The following is a 24164-nucleotide window of genomic DNA, read 5'->3' on the forward strand; positions in this document are numbered from 1 at the left end:
ATATGCAACTTTTCATGTGCAGGTTTCCTGTATATCTTCAACAAAATACAGATGGTGTTAGACATCCTGACCTGGGGCACTATAGTTTTACTGTTCACATATCAATACAGTGCTTAAATTTAATTTTCTTGTGATACAATTATCAATATTATAATTAAATTTCAAGTTTCAGATTCATACTGAATCACACTAGCACACAAACTGCTATAAAATGAATATGAACTAGCAATATGTAATCTTACAATTGTATTTACTTCATCACAAATTATTTTCAAGAGTTAAAATATTTCAGCGATAATTTATCTAACCAATCAGCTTTTACTATGTCAGTAAATAACAACACATCTTTTCCCAGCAACAATTTAATACAATGAACAGATGTTTTCAGCCACTTTTAGGGGCTTGCCTCAGGTTTATTACACAAATCAAAAAATCAAATGATATATTACCAACAATGGCAATTTTTGATTTGTTTAATAAACCTGAGGCAGACTCCTAAAAGTAAGTGGCTGAAAACATTTGTTTGTTCTATTTAATCATTGCTGGAAAAAATACGAAAGGCATGTCATTTAATGTAAACATTTCCAGCTTTGGGAGTTACAACTTATTTTATTATGTAATTTTATCAAATCACTGAAAGACAAGGAAAAGAAAAACGGTAAATCCAGGATGGCAAGTTGTTGTTGTTTCTAGGATAATTTGATCAAAAATGTAAAAATAAACTTTCCTTCAATTTGAGTGATTTATATAGAAAGGATAAAAGAAAAAAGAATATTAAAGGTGAAAATCCATAGCTGCTATATTGTGAATAATTATTTAAAATAAAATCCTTATAATCATCTTTTATTGGTTAGACATAAGTTCTTAAACAATCAAATGTTTATTATAATTACTATCAATCATCAATATAATATTTTTAGTGTTTGAACAATTATTATCTAAATCAGTTCATATCATATATTTAAATATAAATGAGTAAATATTTATTATGAGATTGTCACAATGCCTGGCTGCAATTTTTAATCATATTTTTAATTTATTTAATTTAAAATATTTGCTCCCCGCCTCAAATTAGTAGTGGCTTGCCACTATACATCATACTTTTCCTCTAATAGAGTTGTGCTAGTCATCTATCTAACACCTTTCAGGAAAAAAATTTTTGCATTGAAATCACATGACTTTTGAACACATGACTACTGAAGTTCATATATAGTTAATCAAGGCCTCCTATCCATATGGTTTCCATCTCTGGTCTCATCTTTCATCTATCTATCTCCATTCTCAAGATTAAGGAAAGACAAATGGACAACAGTGGGAATTTATAGCTCTACACTTTTTACAAATTGCAGCCCAACAATATAAATTTAAATATGAATTACACAATCATGTAATTTCCCAATTTGATTAGATGATTTCAAAAATAGTTAACAAAAATTTTGGACACTATAATCATAAGATTTGTAAGATAAACTTAACTGTGTTGTGTTCTCTGCGTAGTCCTACAACATCCGACATATATCATCTTAAAATTGCACTATTATCCTTTATAATTTGTTATAGGAGGGGATATAGAATGTGAATCAATTTGTCACCCTTACCTGCTCTAAACATTTTTGCATTTCTTAATATTTCAAGGTCCGAGTTCAAAAATGTAAAAACCTTGTGAGGTCATTTTTTAACCAATTGCCAACTTTCCCTGTTATATAACAGCTGGGAAAGTAAATATGGAAAACTCACTCTATGGATGCATCAGTTTTATATAAGTTATATAACATATGCACAGACTTATAAATTTATTTAACATAACTTTTAAGTAAATTATTAGTAAAGTTATTATTCTTGTTAATCATTTACAAACTTAACTTAAATTGATGAAAGCAGTGTATTAACTGAAAACATTTCAATATGAATTTTAAACAATTAAAAATAAAATAATGCACAATACATGGCAAAATCAATAAACATCTAAAATATCTATTACCCATAGTGAAATAACCTATGCATAGAAATGTTCTAAATTATACTTTTAACACTCACACTTGCATTTCTATGCATAGATTACTTCACTATAAGTAATAGACTTTTATATATTTATTGATTTTGCCACATATTGTGCATTATAGTATAATACATAAATGTAATTGACATGCACGTTTTTTAAAAATAAAATGTTTTCAGAAAAGGTAACTGTTAAAATTATCATCATAATTTAAAACAAAATTTTATGATATATTATTTTTAACATAAGCTGTTTTAATTAAATTTATATTTCTATTAAATGTTTAATTTTATATGTAAAATTCTTAATTTTAAAACCTTAAATTTCAAGTGTTTGTTGCAAAGGTTTCATTTTATATTAGCCTCTAGTGTTATTTTGATACCTTTCAAAGTAATTTAAGATAAAATTTTATTTTAAAACCAGAAGTTAGTACATTCACTATACTACAGTAAAGCATATCAATTCAATAAGATATATATGCATTGATATACAGTCTAACTCAGTTATAACAAACACAGTTATAACATATTCATGGTTATAACAAACAAAATACCATAACAATTTTTCATGGTTATAACAAACAAAATGCCATAACAATTTTTCATGGTTATAACAAACAAAATGCCATAACAATTTTAATTTACACATATTTCTATACATTTTCTCAGTTATAATAAGGGTACTTCAAAAATATACCAAGCAAATTTTCGGTAGCTATGCAAATAGGAATGCAAATTCCTATGTGAAAGATGTCTATGACAAAAGGAAATGTCTCAGTTTATCAGGAAGTAGAAATTATTTGTGTTAGAATGTGGTGCTAAAAACGTCAAAGTATGAAGAAAGTTTTCTTTGTCATCTTCAACAGTATCAACATCATGAAAAAGCAAACATCAATTTTAAGATTTGTAGATAAAAGACTAACTGAAATTGGGCATTTATTAATTAGTATTAGTATTGTATTATTAGTATTATCTTTATCATAAAAAAAAGTTTAATATCAATTATATATTGAAGTTTATGTAACTATTAATAAAAACACAGTATAATATACTTACATTTTTATTTTTTTTGAGTCAACTTATTTAGAATTAAAAATTAACAGATAGATTTCACAAATTATCAGTAGCATAGCTATAAATTTTTCCACCCACAGGGCATCCCCTAGCATCTGAAGCAGTCACCCATTCTCCCCCTAGTTACATCACTGTTCTTCACGGATATAAAGAGTAATGGTTATAACAAGAAAATCTTACCAGTCACCTAATGATTGTTATAACCAAATTCAACTGTATATTGTTAATGCAGTTTAATGCATAATATTCTAATAAAAGTACTTACTGTGTTACCATGTACTTTCCATGCTCTAAAGGAATGCGTACATCTAAAATATCTGGAGATAATTTTTTTATTCCTTCCACAGTAATCTCCTTTGGTAAATTATTCAGAAATAGTGATCTTTCATCTCTCTCTTCTACAGAAAAAAAAATTTAATGTAGTTTGTTCAGTGAACATTGTTATTCTTTCATATAACTATATTAAATGCTATTACAATTTACAATATAACTTTTATATATATTATAAATATAAATATATAAATAAGACTTTTATATGTATAATATGTATAATAATAGAAAATGGCCAAAAACAGATACAATGAAAATTTTAGGGTATACAATTTTTCTCCACAAAAATTACAAACTAAAGAATTTGTTAAACGAAATTATATGTAAACCTTGACAAAAAGAGAATTTAAAATATAAATGAATTCTTATAGCTAATAATGCTATACTTACAAATGGAAACTCAAAAGTGTTGATAGAATAAAGTTAAAAAGTACAAATATAAACATCTATTAACCCCAATTTTTAGATTAATGCCAAACAACTACAGGATTGCATCGAGCCATAATAAGACTACTATTTAATAATTAAATATTAAGTAACTTGGCCTACAGGATAGGCACCATCTCTTGATAAATTTAATAATCATAATTAAATTAATATTTAATTTAAAAAGTTCTGAAAGAAAAGAATCAGCCCAGAGTGGGACCAGAACCTGCAACTCCTACTTACCATGCAGATGCATTGTCAGTTATGCTGCCTGGACCTCTGTTCAACTTTTAATAGGCCCTCCATGCCATTCAGTCAGCTATCACATAGCTGTTCACATTTGTATATATACCCCATGCCAGGGTAAAGCAATAGCCAGTTGAATGTAGTTAAGGTAAGTGGGAGTTGTGGATTTGAGTCCTGCACCATACTGATTCTTTTCTTCCAGAACTAAATTAATTATTAACTTAATTATAATTTATTTATTCTTTCTAATTCAATGTCACGACTTGGTGCATTTTTCGACACTTGGCAAATAATTTCATCATCCACTTTTAATTCATAGATACGCGTTTCGGACTTTTGCCCCTCTTCAGTCTGTTACATCGATATATATATAGTATTGGAGAAACAAAATGAAAATTAGAAACAAGATTAAAAGAACACATCACAGACCTGAAGTATAATAGAATCAACTCTGTTTTTTTATGAACATTGTACAACCCACAACTACAAAATTAATAAAAATGATGTTATAATAGTACACAAAGAAAAAAATTGATACAAAAGAAAATTCAAGGAAAGCTACGAATAAATGTCGCTAGGCCGAAAAGCACTTTTGACGATAATTATTTTAATCTTCCTCAGGTTGTTAAAAACAGTTAAATTCCTTTTTTGATTACAAATAACTGACCATTCCAAGCGTATTAACATTTTGGAATGGAAGCAACAGTAGAACATAAGACAATTTTTAAATTACTGTTGCTTCCATTCCAAAATGTTAATATGCTTGTTAGTTATTGAATTAATGAACGGTCAGTTATTTGTAATCAAAAAAAGGAATTTAACCATTTTTAACGACCTGAGGAAGATCAAAATAATTATTGTTGAAAGTCGGTCTAGCAACATTTATTTGTAATTTAGTGCCTGTATGATAAAAGTTTCTCCTATTAAATGGTCGGCGTGCTGTCCACTTCTATATTATAGATAAGCTACGAAATTACTACAGACAAAAATAATATTAACAAGAATCTAAGCATTGACATTCATAAAAACTGGCTAAAATTATTAAAATAGAATGTTTATACAGTTGCAGGGGAGGCTGTGTGCAGCACTTGGGGAAATGAGACGTTACAAGTTATGAGGCATGTGGGGGAGGCCGTCAAGCCGGGAGGGGAGTGGGAAGTACAGAAGGTGCCTGACAGATACTATATACACAAGATACAACCTATTGATGTAACAGACTGAAGAGGGGCGAAAGCCTGAAATGCATATCTGTATGAATTAAATATGGATGATGAAATTATTTGCCAAGTGTCAAAAAATGCACCAAGTCGTGACATTGAATTAGAAGGATCAAGAAGAAGACACGGTTTCGACAAATAAATAAAACAATTAATTATAATTATCAAATTTATCAAGAGATAGGTGTTAGACACTACCTCTAGGTCAAATTACTTGATATTAAATTATTAAATAGTAGCCTTATTATAGTCTGATGTAATCCAGCAATCATTTACATTGACTTAAAACTAGATATCAATGTAAAAACTATATTGTGCATATATTACAACCTGTGGCAAAAAACATGGAATTACATTAAAGAAAGCTGTTCTACATATGCTTCAAGCTGTTACATATTGTTCAATATGTAAATAGTAAGTCTGGATATAAAGTGAATGTTTCTAGACAGATGTTTTTCTATTCTGTTTATGTACCATGCACCTAGAAGTGAGATCAATCAAAACAGAAAGGCTTGTAAAACTTCTTAAAGAAGGCAATTTGACAAAAACTGTTGCAAAACATGTAGGTTGTTTGCAGTCAGCTGTAACTGATATTTGACACAAGTATAAACTAGGAATATCATAAAAAGAAAACATACTGGTTGACAATGAAAGTCATAGAAACATCAGAACATAAAAAGTAATGTGTCTTGAAAATAAGAAAGGTTAACAAAAGAGATGAACATGAAGTAGAAATAAGCAGACAGTAATGTCTGTAACAGACTAGCAAAAAATCATTAAAAAATGAAAAAATTTCTTATAGATAAAACAAAAACCAGCACTGACATCAAAACATAAGAAAACAATTTCTTCTAAATGGATGATGAACTTTAGAATTAACAAAATATGAAGTACAGTGGGTGACCAGTTAACAGACATAATCCGTTCCAAGACTTTGTTCACTATCCAAATTGTTCATTAACCAATTGTAGATTTACCATAGATTTTATGGAAGTTTGATTAATTTGTTCTGGAAACCCCAAAAAATAAAAAAAATTATATACTTTCTTGCTATGTTTATTTACATGTAATAAAAAACTAAAAGCAATCTCTTCACTTTTTCATAGATGGCATGGTACATCTTTGTTTCTCAGATATGATTTTTGTTACTCCTTTACCTGCTTGAATCTTCTTGATTATATCTTTCTTAGCTAAGATTGGGTCTACTGTAGACCTGTTCAAACCATACTGCCTAGCACCATCAGACATCATCTGCCCACTCTCTACCTCAGCTATTATCTCTTGCTTGGTTTCCAAGGTGAGCACTGTTCTTGACACTCCATTCTTTTTAGGCTTCATAATATTATCAATGTCTTTTTGAAATAAAAAGTTAAGAAAAGCACTCACAAAAATTCAGTGAACTGAAATCAACTAGTGCACAAAAGAATTATTTGAATGTGAGGCCTGAATGAAATTCAAAATTTTGGTGTTAAACCAGTAACATATATCTGATAGGACAGTTAAACTCTCACCTTTAGAAAATAAAAACTGATGCAAAACTTAATGAGTGCCCAACAAACTCACAAAGACTATAAAAAATTATTTGTCAGAAAGGTAAACAAAAAGCTGGAATTACAATGGACACTCTTCTCAAACTGCACTTACTTAAAAATAACCACCCTTTAACATGCAGTCTATTTTATTAATGTAATCTAACATTTTCAATCAAATTAACTGACCATCAGGATCAAACAAACAATTTTTTTTGTTAATAAAATAGACTGCATGTTAAAGGTTAGTAAAGAGTGGTTACAATGGAGTGTTTCAAAGTTCAGAAAAATAATATCTGATTGGTATCAGGTTAAGCATCTCCCATGCTCCAAAAGGTTTTGAATTATTACCTGTAGACAAGGGAAAACCAATTGGTATTCGTTATTTTATGTTGCTTCTTTTTGTGTTTGTTCTGTAAAGAGTTCTTTATCCAAACATAAAAATCTTTTGCAAAAGTGTTCGTTATCTGATTTGTTTGCTGTCTGAACTGTTCGTTAACCAATCACCCACTGTATATCCAAATTAATGCTCTCATATGTTTTCATTTCACTGAAAGACTCACAACAGCACCAGAAACAATTATTCAGATTTCATTACATGCTCCAACAATTCAGATTTCATTCCATGCTTCAGCATCTGATGAAGATATACAAACCAAAGCATATAATGAATTGCAGATCTTTTTGGTAATTTGGATAGTTTGGATAATTTGGACAGTCTTCATATCTTGTTAATTACAAGAAAACAAATCAGAAACTTTGGCTAGATTAAATATCAATTAAACAATCGTAATAAAATCCAAATTTAATACATACTGTGTGTAATACAATAGATATAAATATTTAATACAGTGAATCAAAGTAATTGTGAACAATAGATGACTGAACAAAAGCGATATTTAGTTGATTCACAATTTTGTTTGAACATGAAGATGCTGAAATTTTTGTCTGGCAAATGTTCTAATGAAACTAATAAGGATGACTGACTAAAGAAATAATTAAATTTCTTAATTTAGTTATTTGGGGTTGCTTTTCAAATAGAAGATCGAGTAAGTTGGCCATTATTACATTAACAGTGAATAGGTGTAAGTTGAAGTTTTAGAGAACTTTCTTATTCCATCTATTGAAAACATAGTTCAATGATTATGAAGTTCATTTTCAGATAATAATGCATATTGTCACAAGGCTCAAACTGTTATAAATTTTCTTTGCCAACAGCATACCAATATATTAGACTGGCCAAACAACAGTCCAGGTCACAACCCAATAGAAAATTAGGTGGAAATTAAAGAAACCGGTCCAGGACAAAGTTCCAAATCCTTGCTACAAATCAATCTCCTTGCTGTTATTTGAGAAAGTTGGAAAGATATTAATTGCAAATATTGTTTTTCACTAATAAAATCCATGCCTAAAAGAATTAAAACAGTCATAAAAGCTCAAGGTGGAACAACAAAGTATTAATTAAATTTTTTAAGTGAATGAGCCCATAATTTTTTTCTTATATGTGATATTTAAAAAATTATATACTCAATTTATACAATGTTACCTTGACTGTCTAAATCATATTTAACGTAATTAAATGTTTGAATATTATTACAAAATTATTTTGCATTAGTTGCTTGCTTTATTTCTTTACTATATACTTATATCACCAAAGAAATATAATCATAAAGCAATTCTGTATTTTTTACCACAAGGTGTATATTATTTGTTTAAGTGCCATTTAATTTTAGTTTTTCAAACTGCAAACCAAAACTGTTTGGAAAACTTGTATACAAAATATTGATTAAAAACCAAGCATTTTTAGAACTGTGCTCTATCATCAGGGTTCTACACTTGCAAATTCCATTACTAAATGGAACATTTGAATATTGAACTATATTTTAACATTCAAATTTTTCAGGAAATTAGCACATCAAATAGTTTTTAAAAAGTTAAAAACAAAACAATACATTTTAATCTGAACTCTGTATTTTTATTCACACAATTATCCCTACTGATTATGTCCCCTCCTGTTCACTGCTGCCACCTATTATTATTATTTATTTATTTAACAGCCATTTCCATACATTCAGTAGTTAGTTAATATCTCTCACATTAACTGTCTCTCCTCCTCATTTTCCATATTGATATTAAAGTAAGTATACTTAATTTTATTTTATGATTAAAGACTGTCATATAAAAAAATATATATATTTATTTATGTTTTTATACATCAGTCTTAGATTTTAAAAAGATTTAAAAATTCTTCTGTCCAAAATATATTTTGGGTTGAAAATCTACAGTTCTTATTAAGTAACATGCAAGTGTTGAGAAAAAGTTATCGTGTAACTTTAAAGAGTTGGATGCACATGACAAACAAATGATTAATATTGTCTTGTATTATCTAACTAAATTTACAATAATTCCATTTTAAATAATTATAATTATTAAGATAAGGGGGCGTGTTCTTCCGTCGAGGCTACTGGCGTATTTTTCAGAGCACTCGGCTTTCTACACCAAGAATAAGAATTTAATCGTTTTTTAAACGTTAACTATCACTAATAAGTTTAAAATTGTTATTATTAATTATTTATTATAACTTATATTGGCTATAATAAAAATAATTACTATGCAACGTTCACCACTCAAACGAGGAAGACCTCCATTAAATCGTACCCAACCAGGAACAAAGAAGAACCAGTCATCTTCAGCAAATTCTAAAACGATAATGGACTTTAATTTTTGCCCAGAAGAAAATCTTCAGGAAGAATGCATTGAAGAAGTGAATTATACTCGAAAATCATCGCAAACTAGTGCAAATGATACTCCAGGTGAGTCAACTATTTCTGAACAAATTTTGACTAATAAACCGGACATTTCATTAGACACCATTACTTCAGTGCTTTGGGACAAAATTTCGGATTTGATAAATACAACTAATGACAAACTCTTTAATCAAATGGTAATTATTAAACAGGAACTTGATATTATTCACGAAAACATTCGTGAAACGAAAGAAACTCAGAAAAAAATGGAAGATCAGATTAATAGTTTGAAGCAAGAAATAGACAAATTACAAACGGATAAAGAACTCCTACAATTTAAAATGGACTCGTTAACAAATGAACATCGTTACAACAATATAATTATGTATAATTACCCAAATCATAAAAACATTTCAAAAGCAGAAATACTCAACTTTATTACTAATACATTAAATTTACAAGAAATAACTCAAAAGGATATACTTGAGATAATTCAATTATCAAAAACTCCAAACCTAATAATTAGAATCACTTTTAATAATAATCAAACGAGAGATCTCATCTTTTCTTCATTTATACGTATAAAACAACAAAATCTTCTTGGTGATTGGCTCAATGTACAGATCTCCCCGGATATAACTATTAACTCAAGAACTAGACGTAAAAAACTACTACCAAATTTTTATGAACTACGAAAACAAAATCCTCAGGTGAAATTACGAAACGATATTTTAACAGTTGAGCGAGAAAAGATAACTTACAGTTTAAGAACGGGAAAATTGGTATATGTTGATACGTTTCTCCCATCATCAGGAATAACGACTTTATCTAAATGACAAATCAACAATAGAGAGAAAACTCAATATCGCAAATCATGTTCTAATAATCAATATTTAACAATAATAAATTGGAATAGCCAAGGACTTAAAAATAAAATACCACAATTAAATGTCTTTAATTCGAAGCACGAACCGGATATTACTGCAATTACCGAAACCTGGATAACCTCAGAATCAATCTATAACTCAAACTTCTTCGAAAATTATACATTGGTATCAACTCTAGCGAAAAAACCAATAGGCCCAGGCCGTCCAAGTGGAGGCCTGTGTTTACTAATAAAAAAAGGTCTTTGTAAAATTCTACAGACAAAAAAATCTAACAATTTTATTCTCCTTCTCATTCAATTCATGAAACCAACTCTAAATAACACTACGAATAACCTAATAAATCTGATGCTCATATATATTCCACCTGAAGACATATCAACATTGAATGAAATATCTAAACAAATAGAACTTTGGCATTATACGACTCCTTACTACATATTAGTCGGCGACTTCAACGCGAGAATTGCAGAGAAAATGGATTCTAAATATACTGGTAATAACTTTTTAATACAAAATATCCGTCAATCAAAAGATAAGCACTTAAATAACCTCGGTCAAAAGCTAATTGAAGTAATAAAAAATCTCAAAATGTATATAATTAATGGACGGCTTAAGAACGATATTCCTGCAGAATATACTTGTCTAACTCACAATGGAAGATCAACTATTGATTACACGATATGTTCAGAATTGTTATTGGATTATTGCTTGAGATTTGATGTTCTTGATTTTGATATTTCGGATCACCTTCCTACAAAAACAACTTTTCTATTCTTCTTGGAAAAAAATTCTAAAAATACCTTAAATAAAAAAATAAGTATACAATATAAATCAAATAGATACGCTAATGAATTTGAAAACCGATTTGATAACATCCCGAAAATTACAGAATGCAACAGCGACGAAATATATAACTTAATGATAAATATAATGAATAATTACATAATTGTGGATAGCGACAGAAAGAAACTTCACAAAGAATCTGGACAGGAATGGTTCGATTACGACTGCTACAATATGAAAAAGGAAAAAATAGCAAAATTAAAAACGTTCAGAAAAAATTCAAATGAAATCAACTTTAATAAATATAAGGAAGCAAAACGAACGTATAACAACTTAATTAAGACAAAAAAGAAAAATTATTTTAGAAAGCTCGAACTAAATCTAATTCAATATAATAAGGACAATAAATTTTTTTGGTCCACTGTAAGGAAATACCGACCTAAACCTTGTATAAATGAAATCTCTCCAATTATTGACTTCGATACCTGGAAAAATTTTTTTCAACGTTATCCAAGTATTTACTTAAAACCTCCAACAATAAATAATGCAAAAGCTTATGACGAACATCTAGATGCTGACTTTACAATTGAAGAATTAAATGATGCAATTCAAAAAACCAAAAGCCACACAACTCCAGGTCATGATAATATTCCTACGAAATTTTTAAAATCAATGTCTAACAGCTCTAGATCAAAATTACTTCATTTATATAATATTATGTACAAAACATCTACTTTTCCCGAATCTTGGAATACAGTTAATTTAACCATGATTTATAAAAAGGGTGACAAATCATCTCCAAATAACTACAGACCTATTGCACTGCTATCAACGTTAAGAAAATGTTTTACCTCCATAATAGCAAATAGATTTCAGCAATGGACTAAAACTAATGAATTAGAAGCCAAATTTCAATACGCCTTCACAAAAAACAAAGGAACAGAATCTGCTATATTTATTTTATTAATGATAATTCAACTGCATCTTTTAAAAAAACATAGGAAAGTTTACGCCGCATTTATCGACATTAAAAAAGCTTTTGACTCAATCTACACACCGTTATTAATAAATAAATTAAAAGCTAGTGGTGCAAGTGTCAAATTCACTTCTACAATAAAACAGTTATATGGAAATTATACCATTAGAATCAAACAAGGAAATTCGATATCTCCACCTCTAAATCTTTCACGTGGTGTACTTCAAGGAGATCCTCTGTCACCATATCTGTTTAATTTTTATCTAAGGGACATTGATCAACTTTTTAATTATTCCTCAGATGGCATCGAAATAAACAATACCTCTTTTCATTACATCCTTTTCGCCGACGATCTAGTAATTTTAGCTCCAAATAAAATATCTCTGCAACGCAAAATCAATCAACTCAATCATTATTTCAACTCAATTTACCTCGAAATAAATCCTACAAAAACTAACATTGTCATTTTTCGTAAAAACAAAAAATTAGCTAATAAGGACTCGAAAATTTATCACGAAAATACTCTACTACAAATAACTAATGAAGTCAAATATTTGGGAGTGGAATTTGATTGGAACTTAACCTTTAAACATCAAGTGTCAAAATTAAATGTCAGGGTCAAAAAGGCAATCGATAACCTCTTATTTTTATGTTCAACAATGAAAACGTCAAATTTAAGCATTCATCTTAAACTTTATAATACTACAATAAGTCCTATCATTTATTACGCCAGCCCAATTTGGGGCTTGGATTACATTTACAGTCTCGAATCTCTGCATATTTATTTCCTACGTAAATTGTTACAACTAGAAAATACTATACCTGGATATGCCATTCGACACGAAACATCACGTTCTTGGATCTTTCCTCAATTGTTAAAAAGAATAATAAAATTTTACTACAGACTTAAATATAAAAGCGATGACAATACTAGACTATTATACCAAGAAATGGTAAAACAAAGTAAAAACAACAATAATAAACAGTTATGGCAATATAAAATTCGAAGAATATTAAACTCTTTTGGAATATCGGAACTATTGTTTACAGACTCAATTCATGACTGGAAATATGGTTACTCTCTTTTGATGAATTCTGCTATCGCTCAATCAATCAATAAAGATCAACTTTCCTTAAACCAAAGTAATTATCATCCCTGGTACACCAACATCTTAAATATCCCTTCGTTCCAACCTTATATATGGCTACCAATAGACCTGAATGTAAAACGATTAATAATTCAACTACGCCTAAATAAATACTCGCTTTTTATTAATAATACTTATATAAATCTTTCAAATACACACTGCCTGCTATGTCAACAAGAGGATTTTTCGGTGCTTCACCTCCTACAAAACTGTCAACCCTTGAATAATATACGTGAAAAATGCAATATCAAAAATATATGCTGTTTAAATTCACCTATTGACTTCAAAAATAAATTAAATAATATTAATAAAAAAGATGCTTACAAAATTTTTAATTTTTTTGTAAAATTTACTGAGAAAATTCTCTGTAATATTTAACCATTGGCTTATCATCACAACTTTAAATCCTAGAAAATGAATTACTAAGACAATTTGTATTTTTTGAGTTGTTTAAAACATCAACTAATGTTATGTTGTTAAGTCATGTTGACTTACTGATTTATTTTTTTATTATGTTTCTTATTATATAATTATGTAAAATAAAATGTAAAATTATATTACTATATTTATACCCTCCAAAATAGGGGAAATTCCCTTGGAAATAAATTATTATATAATTATAATTATTAAAATTAAAAGTTTAATTAAACAAAAACATTTTTATTCAAAAGTTTGGCTTGACAGAGGTTACACTGTAGTCTACTGAAGGCCATTTGAAGAATTCATTAGCCTATGAGAAATTGCAACTTCACAAGAGATTGATTTTTTAAACCTTTTTGGATAAAAGTTATTTCTTATATGCTGTAAAGCATGTTATTTAATTCTAAAAAGTTCTCATTATTCCTGACAACTTATACTAGGTATTCAAATACTGAGTCCTTAGATGCAATTCTTATGAGCACAAACAATAGCAAATAAGCCAATCTGAATATCAAGAATTAGCATCTCACTCTATTGTCAAAAGTTATCATCACATTATACAGTAAACTCCCGATTATCCATGTGCAGATTATCCGTGCATGAATTTAATTTAAAAAAATAATAATTATATGTATATGTATTTTTTAAATAGTTGCTTGCTTTCATGTTTATGCATACTATAAGTGTGCACGTGTTCATATTTAGATGTTTGAAGTGAGTGGTGGGAGTATCTGAAGTCAGCTGGACTGGTTTTAGTTAGGCCACTTCTTTCACACCAGACATTTCTTTTTGGAGGAGAAAACAATAGTGAATACATTTATACAAAGTTTCGTTTAGTTGCATGTTATAACACATATTACAATTTAAGATTTGATTATATGTACATATGTATAATACATATTATACATAGTAATTTTTTTCAAATAACTCTCCCACAAATACTTTTACCGTAATATTACATAAAATAAGATGTTTTTTTTTTTTTAATTTTCAGATAAATACCCTTAAAATGCTTAATAATCGAAAGAAAGTTGTACATACTATAAAACAAAAACTAACATTAATTGAAAAAGGTGAATATACATCGAAGCTTTCTGAAGAATATGGAGTTGGTACCAAAACAGTTTGTGATACAGTAGAACCTCGAAAACTTGGCTCTCGATAACCCGGCACTCCGGATAACTCAGCCACACCCTGGCAGGGCAAAAAAATCCTTAGTTAATTAATTTTCATTATAGACAGCTTTATAAAAGTATAAAAGCTCTCATAAAGTATTTTTCTGAGGTCTGTCTTATCAGGTAAATTACTGTACACAGTGTATTCATTAATTTTCATTTTCATGTAGTAAAGGCTCTATGCCTTCATAAAGGACGTACTTTTCCTTTGTTTAAGGTTATTTGGGCAGTTTATTCTCTGTTATATTCTCAAGTAAACAAATCATACAAGTACAGTACATTATTTTCTGAGGAAACACTCGTACTTATTTTTTTAACCCCATTCCCGATAACCCGGCATTTTCACAAACTCGGCCACCCTTCGGTCCACATTAGGCCGAGTTTTCAAGGTTCTACTGTATAATTAAACAAAAAAGAAAATTGGAGGAGTTTACAAGAGATTGTGACAGTAATGCAGGTCCTTCAAATCGAAAAACTATGAAAATGTCGTCATATGAAAATTTGGATTCAGCCATGCTTAAATGATTTAAACAAAAATGATCAGAAGGAATACCAATTAACAGTCCAATGTGTATACATAAAGCTAAATTTTTCCATGATGCATTGGGGTTAAATGGCAACTTCAACACCTTATCTGGGTGGCTTACCAGATTGAAGCAACGACATGGTATTCAGGAACTTATGATGCAAGGAGAGCACCTCAGTGGAGATGTTGAAGCCGCTGATAAATTCTGCATCAAATTTGAAAAATATTTATAATTGGAAGATTTGCAACTCGATCAAATATATAATGCTGATGAGACAGGCTTATACTGGAAGTGTTTGCCTAGTAAGACACTTGCTTCATCTAAAGAAACATCCATCCCAGGTCATAAATCACCAAAAGAACGTATCACAATCATGTGTTGCGGCAACGCTTCTGGAACACACAAAATGAAACTTTTGGTGATTGGGAAAGCGAAAAAAACCAAGATCATTTAAGGGAACAGTAATAAGAAATCTTCCTGTTGATTGTTACAACCAGAAAGGAGCATGAATGGATAAAAGAATCTTTGAAGATTGGTTCAAACTAAATAAGTTCCAGAAGTGAGAGATTTTTTGAAAAGTAAGGGGTTACCACAGAAAGCAGTGCTGTTATTAGATAATGCTCCATCTCATCCAAATAAAAGCATATTGAAAACAGACGACGGCCTTATGGTTGCAAAATTTTTACCAACTAATGTTACATCTTTAATTCAACCCATGGATCAAGGGGTTATCTCATTAATGAAACAAAATTATTGCAATGACCTTATTAAAAGCCTTTGTAATGAAGGTAATGATTTGATTAAATTTTGGAAAAAAATGACAATACTGGATGTGATACATGGTATAACTCAATCTTGAAACAAAATAAAGCCAATATCACTCGTTCAATCATGGAGGAAAATTCTACCAAATGTAGAAGGTGACTTTTTGGATTCTATCGAGCCCGAGACAAGTAAAATAGTATCTGAAATAAGTAAGCTAAGTGCAAATTTACATGGATTTGAAAATGTTAATAGAGAAAATATTGAGGAGTGGTTAGAACATGATTCATGTAATGGAGGTTTTCAAATAATGAGTGATGCAGATATTTCCAATCTCATTCAACCAGAAGAGCAAGAGAATAAAGCTGAAAGTGGAGAAGAAGAAATTATAAATTGCATTAATCACAACACGGCCCTGAATTCTGCTGACACTTTGTTGGAGTACATCGACCAATGGGAATTCGAGTATAACGACATAATAGCTCTTAGAAAAATTCAAACTGTTATTAAAAAATCATTAAAAGATTCATGCAAATAAAAACCAAAATCACAGATTTTCTTAATAATAATGAGCATTAAACATGTTCAAATAATCATCTGCCTTAGAAATGTATAATATGTTGTATTTTAGAAATAAATAATTATAGTTCAGATTATCCATGCCACCTCTCCCCACCATTAGCCCGGATAATTGGGAGTTTACTGTAGTTATAAAAAGACCATAATATTCTGTGATCTGACTTCCTAAGGAATTTTTATATCCTAATTAATAATTAATTTCAATCATGTAATTATACACTGTTTTTACAGAGGTTTCTTCATAGATGAAAATAAGTATTTCTGAAGCATTTTTATGAGATTCAAATCTTAAATCAGAATTTTATAAAGAACAGGTTTTTAGTTATAAATATATAAAAGCCTCATTTTATTTAAATTCACTGTTTGTGACAAATACAGGAAATTTTTGGTAGGGTAGTTGGTATCATCAACTCCTTAGCCTCTGTTTTAGATATTGACAAATGTGTTATTAGGCTACATAATGTTAATTTACAAGTCATTGTCAAACTACTAAGCATTGAGTTTATAGCTTGTATGTAAGCTGATTTATCTTGTTGCTGAATATATAAAGTAAGTATATATGTATTTTAATTTATGTAACAACATATAAAGCATTATTTTATTATTCTTAATAATTGTCTAATTTTAATAACAATTATTTCAAATTTTCTAGAAAATGCCTCAACAAACTTTTCAAAATCAATTAAATAGTTTCTGCTACATCTGTGGAGAGTATGCACCTTTGAAAGGGATAGAAAGAAGAATTCATCCATCACAAAAGTTTTGTTACTTATTTTACAACTGACAACTACAATGTTGTTGACTTCTGCAACAACATTGGTGGCTTAATAAAAGCTTTAACTTCAGATATGATCCACAGGACTGGAATAGTATGAAGGGAATGGATACCTTCCATGTTAGCTGATATTGTTGGAATATGAGGTCTGTTCAAAAAATACACGGACTGACATCATAAAACAAAATGTACTTTATGTAAAAGTTACATGTCTGGGGTCCCTTCAAAGTACTCTCCTTCCTAACGATGTTTCCACTTGTTGAAACAGTCCTGGTATGCTTCTTTTGTAATGTCCTTCAGCACCTTTGTCGCATTTGCCTTAATCTCGGGAATTGTCTCAAATCTTCTTCCTTTCAAGGGCCTTTTGAGTTTGGGGAACAAGAAAAAGTCACAAGGAGCAAGGTCAGGTGAGTAGAGAGGTGGGGAAGAACAGTGATTGAATGTGTGGCCAAAAACTCAAGAGTTCTGAGGGCTGAATGCGCTGGAGCATTGTCATAATGGAGAAACCAGTCGCCACTCCTTCACATTTCTGGCCTTTTGTGACAGATGACATCCCTCAAATGTTTCAGAACTTCAATGTAGTAAGTCTGGTTCACTGTGGAGCCTTGGGGGAGATACTCATGGTGAACAACATCCTTAGCATCAAAGAAAACTGTCAGCATCACCTTGACATTGGATCAAACTTGGCAAGCTTTTTTGGGTTTGGGGACCACTTGAAACATGCTGTAAGCTTCGTAGCAACATCACTGTAAGCCGTGTTGAGCATAGCAAATGTTTCAGTTGCAGATTTTCCAAGTTTAACACAAAAATCAAGTCATTCATTCTGAAATCCGACAAACGAAAAAATCGCACTTCACTAAAAACCGCATAGCTAATCAACAAATAAAGATATCTGTAATTGTGAAATGGCTTTATCACCAGAAGATCTGTACAAACCTAGCAACACCAAGCAGATTCCCCTGGAACCAACTGGAGCTGCACAATTCAAACAGTCCACGTATTTTTTGAACAGACCTCGTATTACTAGAGACAAAGACAGTCACCACAAAAGACAAAAATGATTTTGTTTATATGCAAGATTTTATTAATTTTTTGTAGACTAAGTATTATAGTGATTAAGTTATTTCATGAATATACTCAAAATAAAACTTAAAATATTAAATTTTAATATGTAATTGGTTCAGACCATTATTTTCTAGGAATTATCACATTCACAGATTCCAAAAATACTTGTCAATCAACAACTTTATTTCACCTAGATGCACTTCAGAAATTACAATATTAATTTAAGAATATTCGAGAAACCTTAAGATTCTGATTACTCAAACTATCAACTAAACATAAATTACAAATTAGCAAAAAAAAAAATAAAATTTGCAACAAGTTTCATAGCTTTTTTCTCCAGAAATTTTTTTTATAGAACAGTATTACCAATAATGTTAATCAACTTGTTCTCAAATATTCAGTACTAATTAGTTAGTAACCACTCCATATAAAACAAATTGGCAGCACTGTGTTACCTTATTCACACTATTTTCAATGAATTACATTTGTTGACTGTTACTGAGAATTTTGTTTGTGATACCTCATTCAATTCTCGTATTTGCTTAATCCCAACAAATACTACTTAACATTAGTATTTGTTGCCATCCCTGGGTTCCTGTGTTCCATTGTCATGTGACTACTACTATGGAAAAGAACCTCATTATTAGAATAAATTTTGTAATGTTGTGCAGTGATTATACTTATGAGAAATTTTATTTATTTGTCTAAGTAGAATCTTAATTTTATGCTTTATTCAAGTTATATTACACTCCCTCATTATCTAAAATCTTCTGTCTCTGCATTAGATTTCTGATTATAGTAAAATTTAGCATAGAAAATCACTCTGTTTTAAAATTTTTCTTCTATTCTTTTTTGTTACATTCAAGTCATGTTTTAGGCAAGTCTTACTGTATTAACAGTAATAATAGTATAATAATGGAAAAGTTAAAAATGTATGAAGAAAGCCTGAAAAGAGACTTTATTAATGTTAAAGGTGTGGAAAATATCCTCAATATGGAAATGGCTGATGTGGAGAAATTAGGAAGATGAATATCGGAATACTTAAATTTCAATAAACTTAATGTCTTTTTAATGATTTTCAAAAACTGTATAGAAAGCACTACTGGAGATAAAAAACATAGCCATTTGAATTTAGATTTTAGAAACAGCATTCAAATACAATTAACATTTAATAGGAATTCAGAATATATTTCATGAGATTTGAACCCTGATAATGAACAAGAAGTTAGTAGAAAAATTGATTATACTCCAAGGTAATATGGCACTGTGATAATATAGCGTGTTGATAGTTTATTTTAATCATGCAACCAATATTCAATCTTCAAAACAACAATATAAAAATAAAACCATAAATTAATTTGTAGTTAGATAATTTATAACTATGGGAATTATTACTCATGCCAATTTTAAAAACTTTACAAGTATTATTATTTATATTTTAAAAATGTCTTTCCATAAATAACACACACATTTTAATATTGTCATTTCATATTTTTCTCGCAATTTTTATAAGTACATAGATCTTAATTTTGCTATAAATTTATTTTGCCAAAATAATTTATTTAAATGTAAAATTTTTGCCACCCCAAATTTCACTTAAAATAATCCATATTAACTCTAGATTCATCTCATCAACTCAGTGAGTCCAATTAAAATTAACTTTTGAAACAAACTATAAATATTAAAATCATATTTTATAAATGGTAATCTCTCTCTCTTGAATATTACAATCATAAAATTTAAAATTTTAAGCATAAAAAAATTAAGAGCTAAAAATTAATGAAATTGAATTTAATTATATAAATTAATGTTGTGATGAGGTTCCACTTCCAATATATATTATTTTAGAAGTAGTTTTGGCATCACTATTTTTATAGCACTGTTTTTGACAAAATATACATAGGAGTGATATTTTGCTCAAAGCAGTGCTAATTGTTACACAAAGTATTTCATCTAATTATTTATTAATATTTTAAAAAAATAATTTATAATTTTTTTAAAAAGTGACAGTTTTAATAATATCTAATTAATTTAGTTATAATCATAAAAACAAATCCAAAATTTAAATCTGCAATTCCAGAAAAGTAGAACATCTTATTAAATATGCCATCCAAGTCATCCAATTTAATAATTAGAAGTAAATTAATTTAATCTAGAATGTTTTGAAAGAAAAGACTGACACACAGCAGGATCAAACCTGCAATTCCTGCTGTCCATGTGCATTGTCAATTACCATTAACCCAGACTTTCATCTGATCTTTACTTTCAGACCAAATTATTAAATTTAATGTGCGAGGGCAGCTTAACTGCCTATCTCTAGTTAAAATAACTAATATTTTATTAATTAATTGGCCATATTGTAACCTGATACTAATTAAATTAAATAATAGCTAAATTTTTAACATTTATTAGATTTGATTTCATATTTATAAATCAATTAATTAAACTTCTAACCTAAATATTCACAAAATGCAATAATAATCCTTAGCAGAAATTAACACAAAACAGATTAAAAAGTTATTTCAGCACAAACCTTTCATAGTTAAACTGTTTCAAATGTGGAAACTTATAATTGAACAACTTTTAACAATAATAAAAATTAAAAAAATAAAATTAAAATTTAGCAATAATAATAATCATGTTCATGTTTAAAACAGCTTAAACTGCATCAAGAAATCTGATTTTTTTAATTATTTTATTCTTTTTTTTGAATAATGAACAGAAAATATAATATCACAAAAACACAAATCTCTAATACTTACAAATGATTAAAAATAATAAACAGAAAGCATTTGTTTGAAATAGGATAAAACTTTTTTAAAAGTTACACTTAAATTTTCAATAATAATTTTATTAAATTTTAGAAATACTTACTCTTTCTTTTTCTGTCAATAGATTCAGTATCTATTCCTGTGAAGAAATACAAATAAAACTTTTTAATATATTTTTTAAAATTTAGTAAATGTAGAATTTAATTTATTATTATATTAATTTTAAAACATTCTTTCATAAAATGTGCAAATAAATTTTTACTATAAAAAGTAAATATTAACAGGAAAATTTATATTTATAGGCCAAAAGTTTGAAATAGTTCAATATTTCCATATCTAATTTTATTTAATATTAAAAATTGTATTGGTACTGTACATATCTAGAAAAGCAATTGATCAGTAATATGTTCTAGAAAAGAAGACTATTGCCATGTAATTTAATGTAATTCAACCATTTACAAATGTAATATATATATGTGTGTGTATATATATATATATATTCTAAAAATACCAATTATTGAATACTATATTTTGATTTTTTTGCAATAGAAATTAATCTTGATCTTTTATTGACTCCCCTCCTTTTATTTTTGCTAATAGTTAATAATAATCAAACAAAACTAGTAAGCCAGTACTAATCAACATATTGTTTTCCTAGAAAATACTTATTTAGTGTAAAAATTTACATCCTGAACTATCATATACATAACTCATTGGGCTAATTTTAATTAACTGTTTTTACAGTCAAGTTGAAAATTGATATTGAATACTTTAGGAACCTTTGGTTCTAAAACCATAAATATTTTTTAAACAATTTATTAGAATTTTTAGAAAACTTCTAACTAATAATTGGACAATTTTTAATTAATTATTAGAATGTCTATTTAAAAACAGACATTCTAATAATTAATAAAAAATTGATTTTATTAGATTTAATATTAAGAGAAAGACAATAATATTTACCAGAACGTCTCTTTCGCGGAATGCTATCATCTCTTGATTCTCTGCCATCATCTTTTCTTTTACGTTCACTTGATCGTTTTTTCTCTGATCTTGAATGTGAACTTGATCTTGATTTTGATGATGATTGTTTTGAAGCATCATCTTTCCCTGATTTCTTATTTTTATCTTCAGTTTTTTGTGAAGCTTTATCTTTTAGTTTTTTGTTTTTCTTGTCACCATCTTCACTCTCCTTAGCTGCATCTTCTGTTCCTCCCTCACCATCACTAGCATCACCACCTCCAGCTTCTTTTCCTTCTTCATCACTTAAGACATCATCATCATCACCTCCAACTTCATCAATATATTGTATATCATCTTCATCATCATCAATATCATCGTCGTCGTCATCATCACTATCCTCTTCTGCCATACTGTTCTCATCATTTTCGTATTCCTGCTTTTCAGTTTCTTCTAATGCTTCAGCAGAATCCAATGCAATATCCTCTCCATCTAAATAAATTGAAAAATGAATAATAAAGTAATCACATTATTTATATTTATTTTTGTTATGCAAATCAATAATTAATACAAAATAATAATCAATATATCTCTAATTGGGTATAACTTTGTTATGCAAATTCATTTGCATAACAAAGTTATATCCAATTATTATTACCAAAATTATACCCATTTAGAGATATATTGATTATTACCATATTTACTTGCATATAAGATGAGGGTTTTATTCATTTGTCACAGTTTCAAATTCCTAGGTTGTCCTATACGAACAAACGAAAGATTATTTGCATTTTTACAAATAATTTTTGTGAACCATGTATTTGCATTTTTTACCGGATGCTTACCCTCTTGTATTTAAAAACATAAGTATTTTATCTTGACTTGCTCTTGTATATTATCAGGAATAAAGATGAATAGCAATAGGAAAAGCAAAGCTTTTAAATTAAATTCCAGATTGAAATTCCAAAATCACACAGGAGTACAATATAAGTTTTAATCCATTCCCATATGAAAACAGATGATTATTCAGAAATCAGAGTATGAAGAAACTCTTAAGTGTAATTAACAGAGAGTGGATTTGACTGTTAAGATATTGGCAAAAAAGGGTTCTCAATTGTCCAGCTTTAAATGAACAAATTATGTTGTTGATTTTACAGGATTTTTCCTTAAAGTTTAAAATGCCAGTAATTTTTGTGGGACAATGTGTGCATTNTGAGATGCACAGTTTTCTATATTTTGTATGTTTTGTACAAATGTTCTGCATCACACAACATATACTGTAAACATATACTTGAATTTCTCTTAATTCAAGTATATGTTTACAGATAGGAAACGGTGTGACCAAGGAGATTACAGTTTCTTTGAGCATGACAGAGTAATTTAAAATAACCTAGAAACATATATCATAGATTATTATGACCATAAAATGCAAAGGTTTCTGATGCATCCATATATTGTATTGTTAGTTTCCGAAAAAGATGAATATAAGAGAGATAGATGAATTAAATGTTATTCAAAGAGAGCTTTGGAAACAGTCCTTACTCTTATCTGCTTCCAACACTTTGCTGAAGCAGTTATAGACAGGATATCCACATCAATTGTCACAGTAAGAGTTGCAATACCTTGTATTTTTCTCATTATCCTCTTAGCATACAGAAGGTATGTTTGTCAGATTACACTGAATTCAATATTAAGTTAATAAGAGAATTAGACTAGATCTGGAATGAATTCAAATGTTAATGTTCTTAAATAAAAATCTTGATTAAATG

General features: G+C 28.7%; 1 protein-coding gene across 2 annotated transcripts in view; it reads right to left on the minus strand.

The window, feature by feature from the left end:
* Positions 1-24164, minus strand: part of LOC111638406 (nucleolin-like) — a 96142-nt gene that overhangs the window by 52426 nt on the left and 19552 nt on the right. For both annotated transcript variants that reach the window (XM_023384114.1, XM_023384115.1), the window contains exons 3-5: positions 22399-22887; positions 21539-21574; positions 3338-3470 (exon numbers count right to left, since the gene is read on the minus strand). In XM_023384114.1, the coding sequence (XP_023239882.1) occupies positions 3338-3470; positions 21539-21574; positions 22399-22887 (658 nt within the window). The remainder of the gene's footprint in view (positions 1-3337; positions 3471-21538; positions 21575-22398; positions 22888-24164) is intronic.

The sequence above is a fragment of the Centruroides sculpturatus genome, unplaced genomic scaffold (genome assembly GCF_000671375.1).
Source record: "Centruroides sculpturatus isolate CEXI.00-Female unplaced genomic scaffold, Cexi_2.0 scaffold1248, whole genome shotgun sequence".
Lineage (NCBI taxonomy): Eukaryota > Metazoa > Arthropoda > Arachnida > Scorpiones > Buthidae > Centruroides > Centruroides sculpturatus.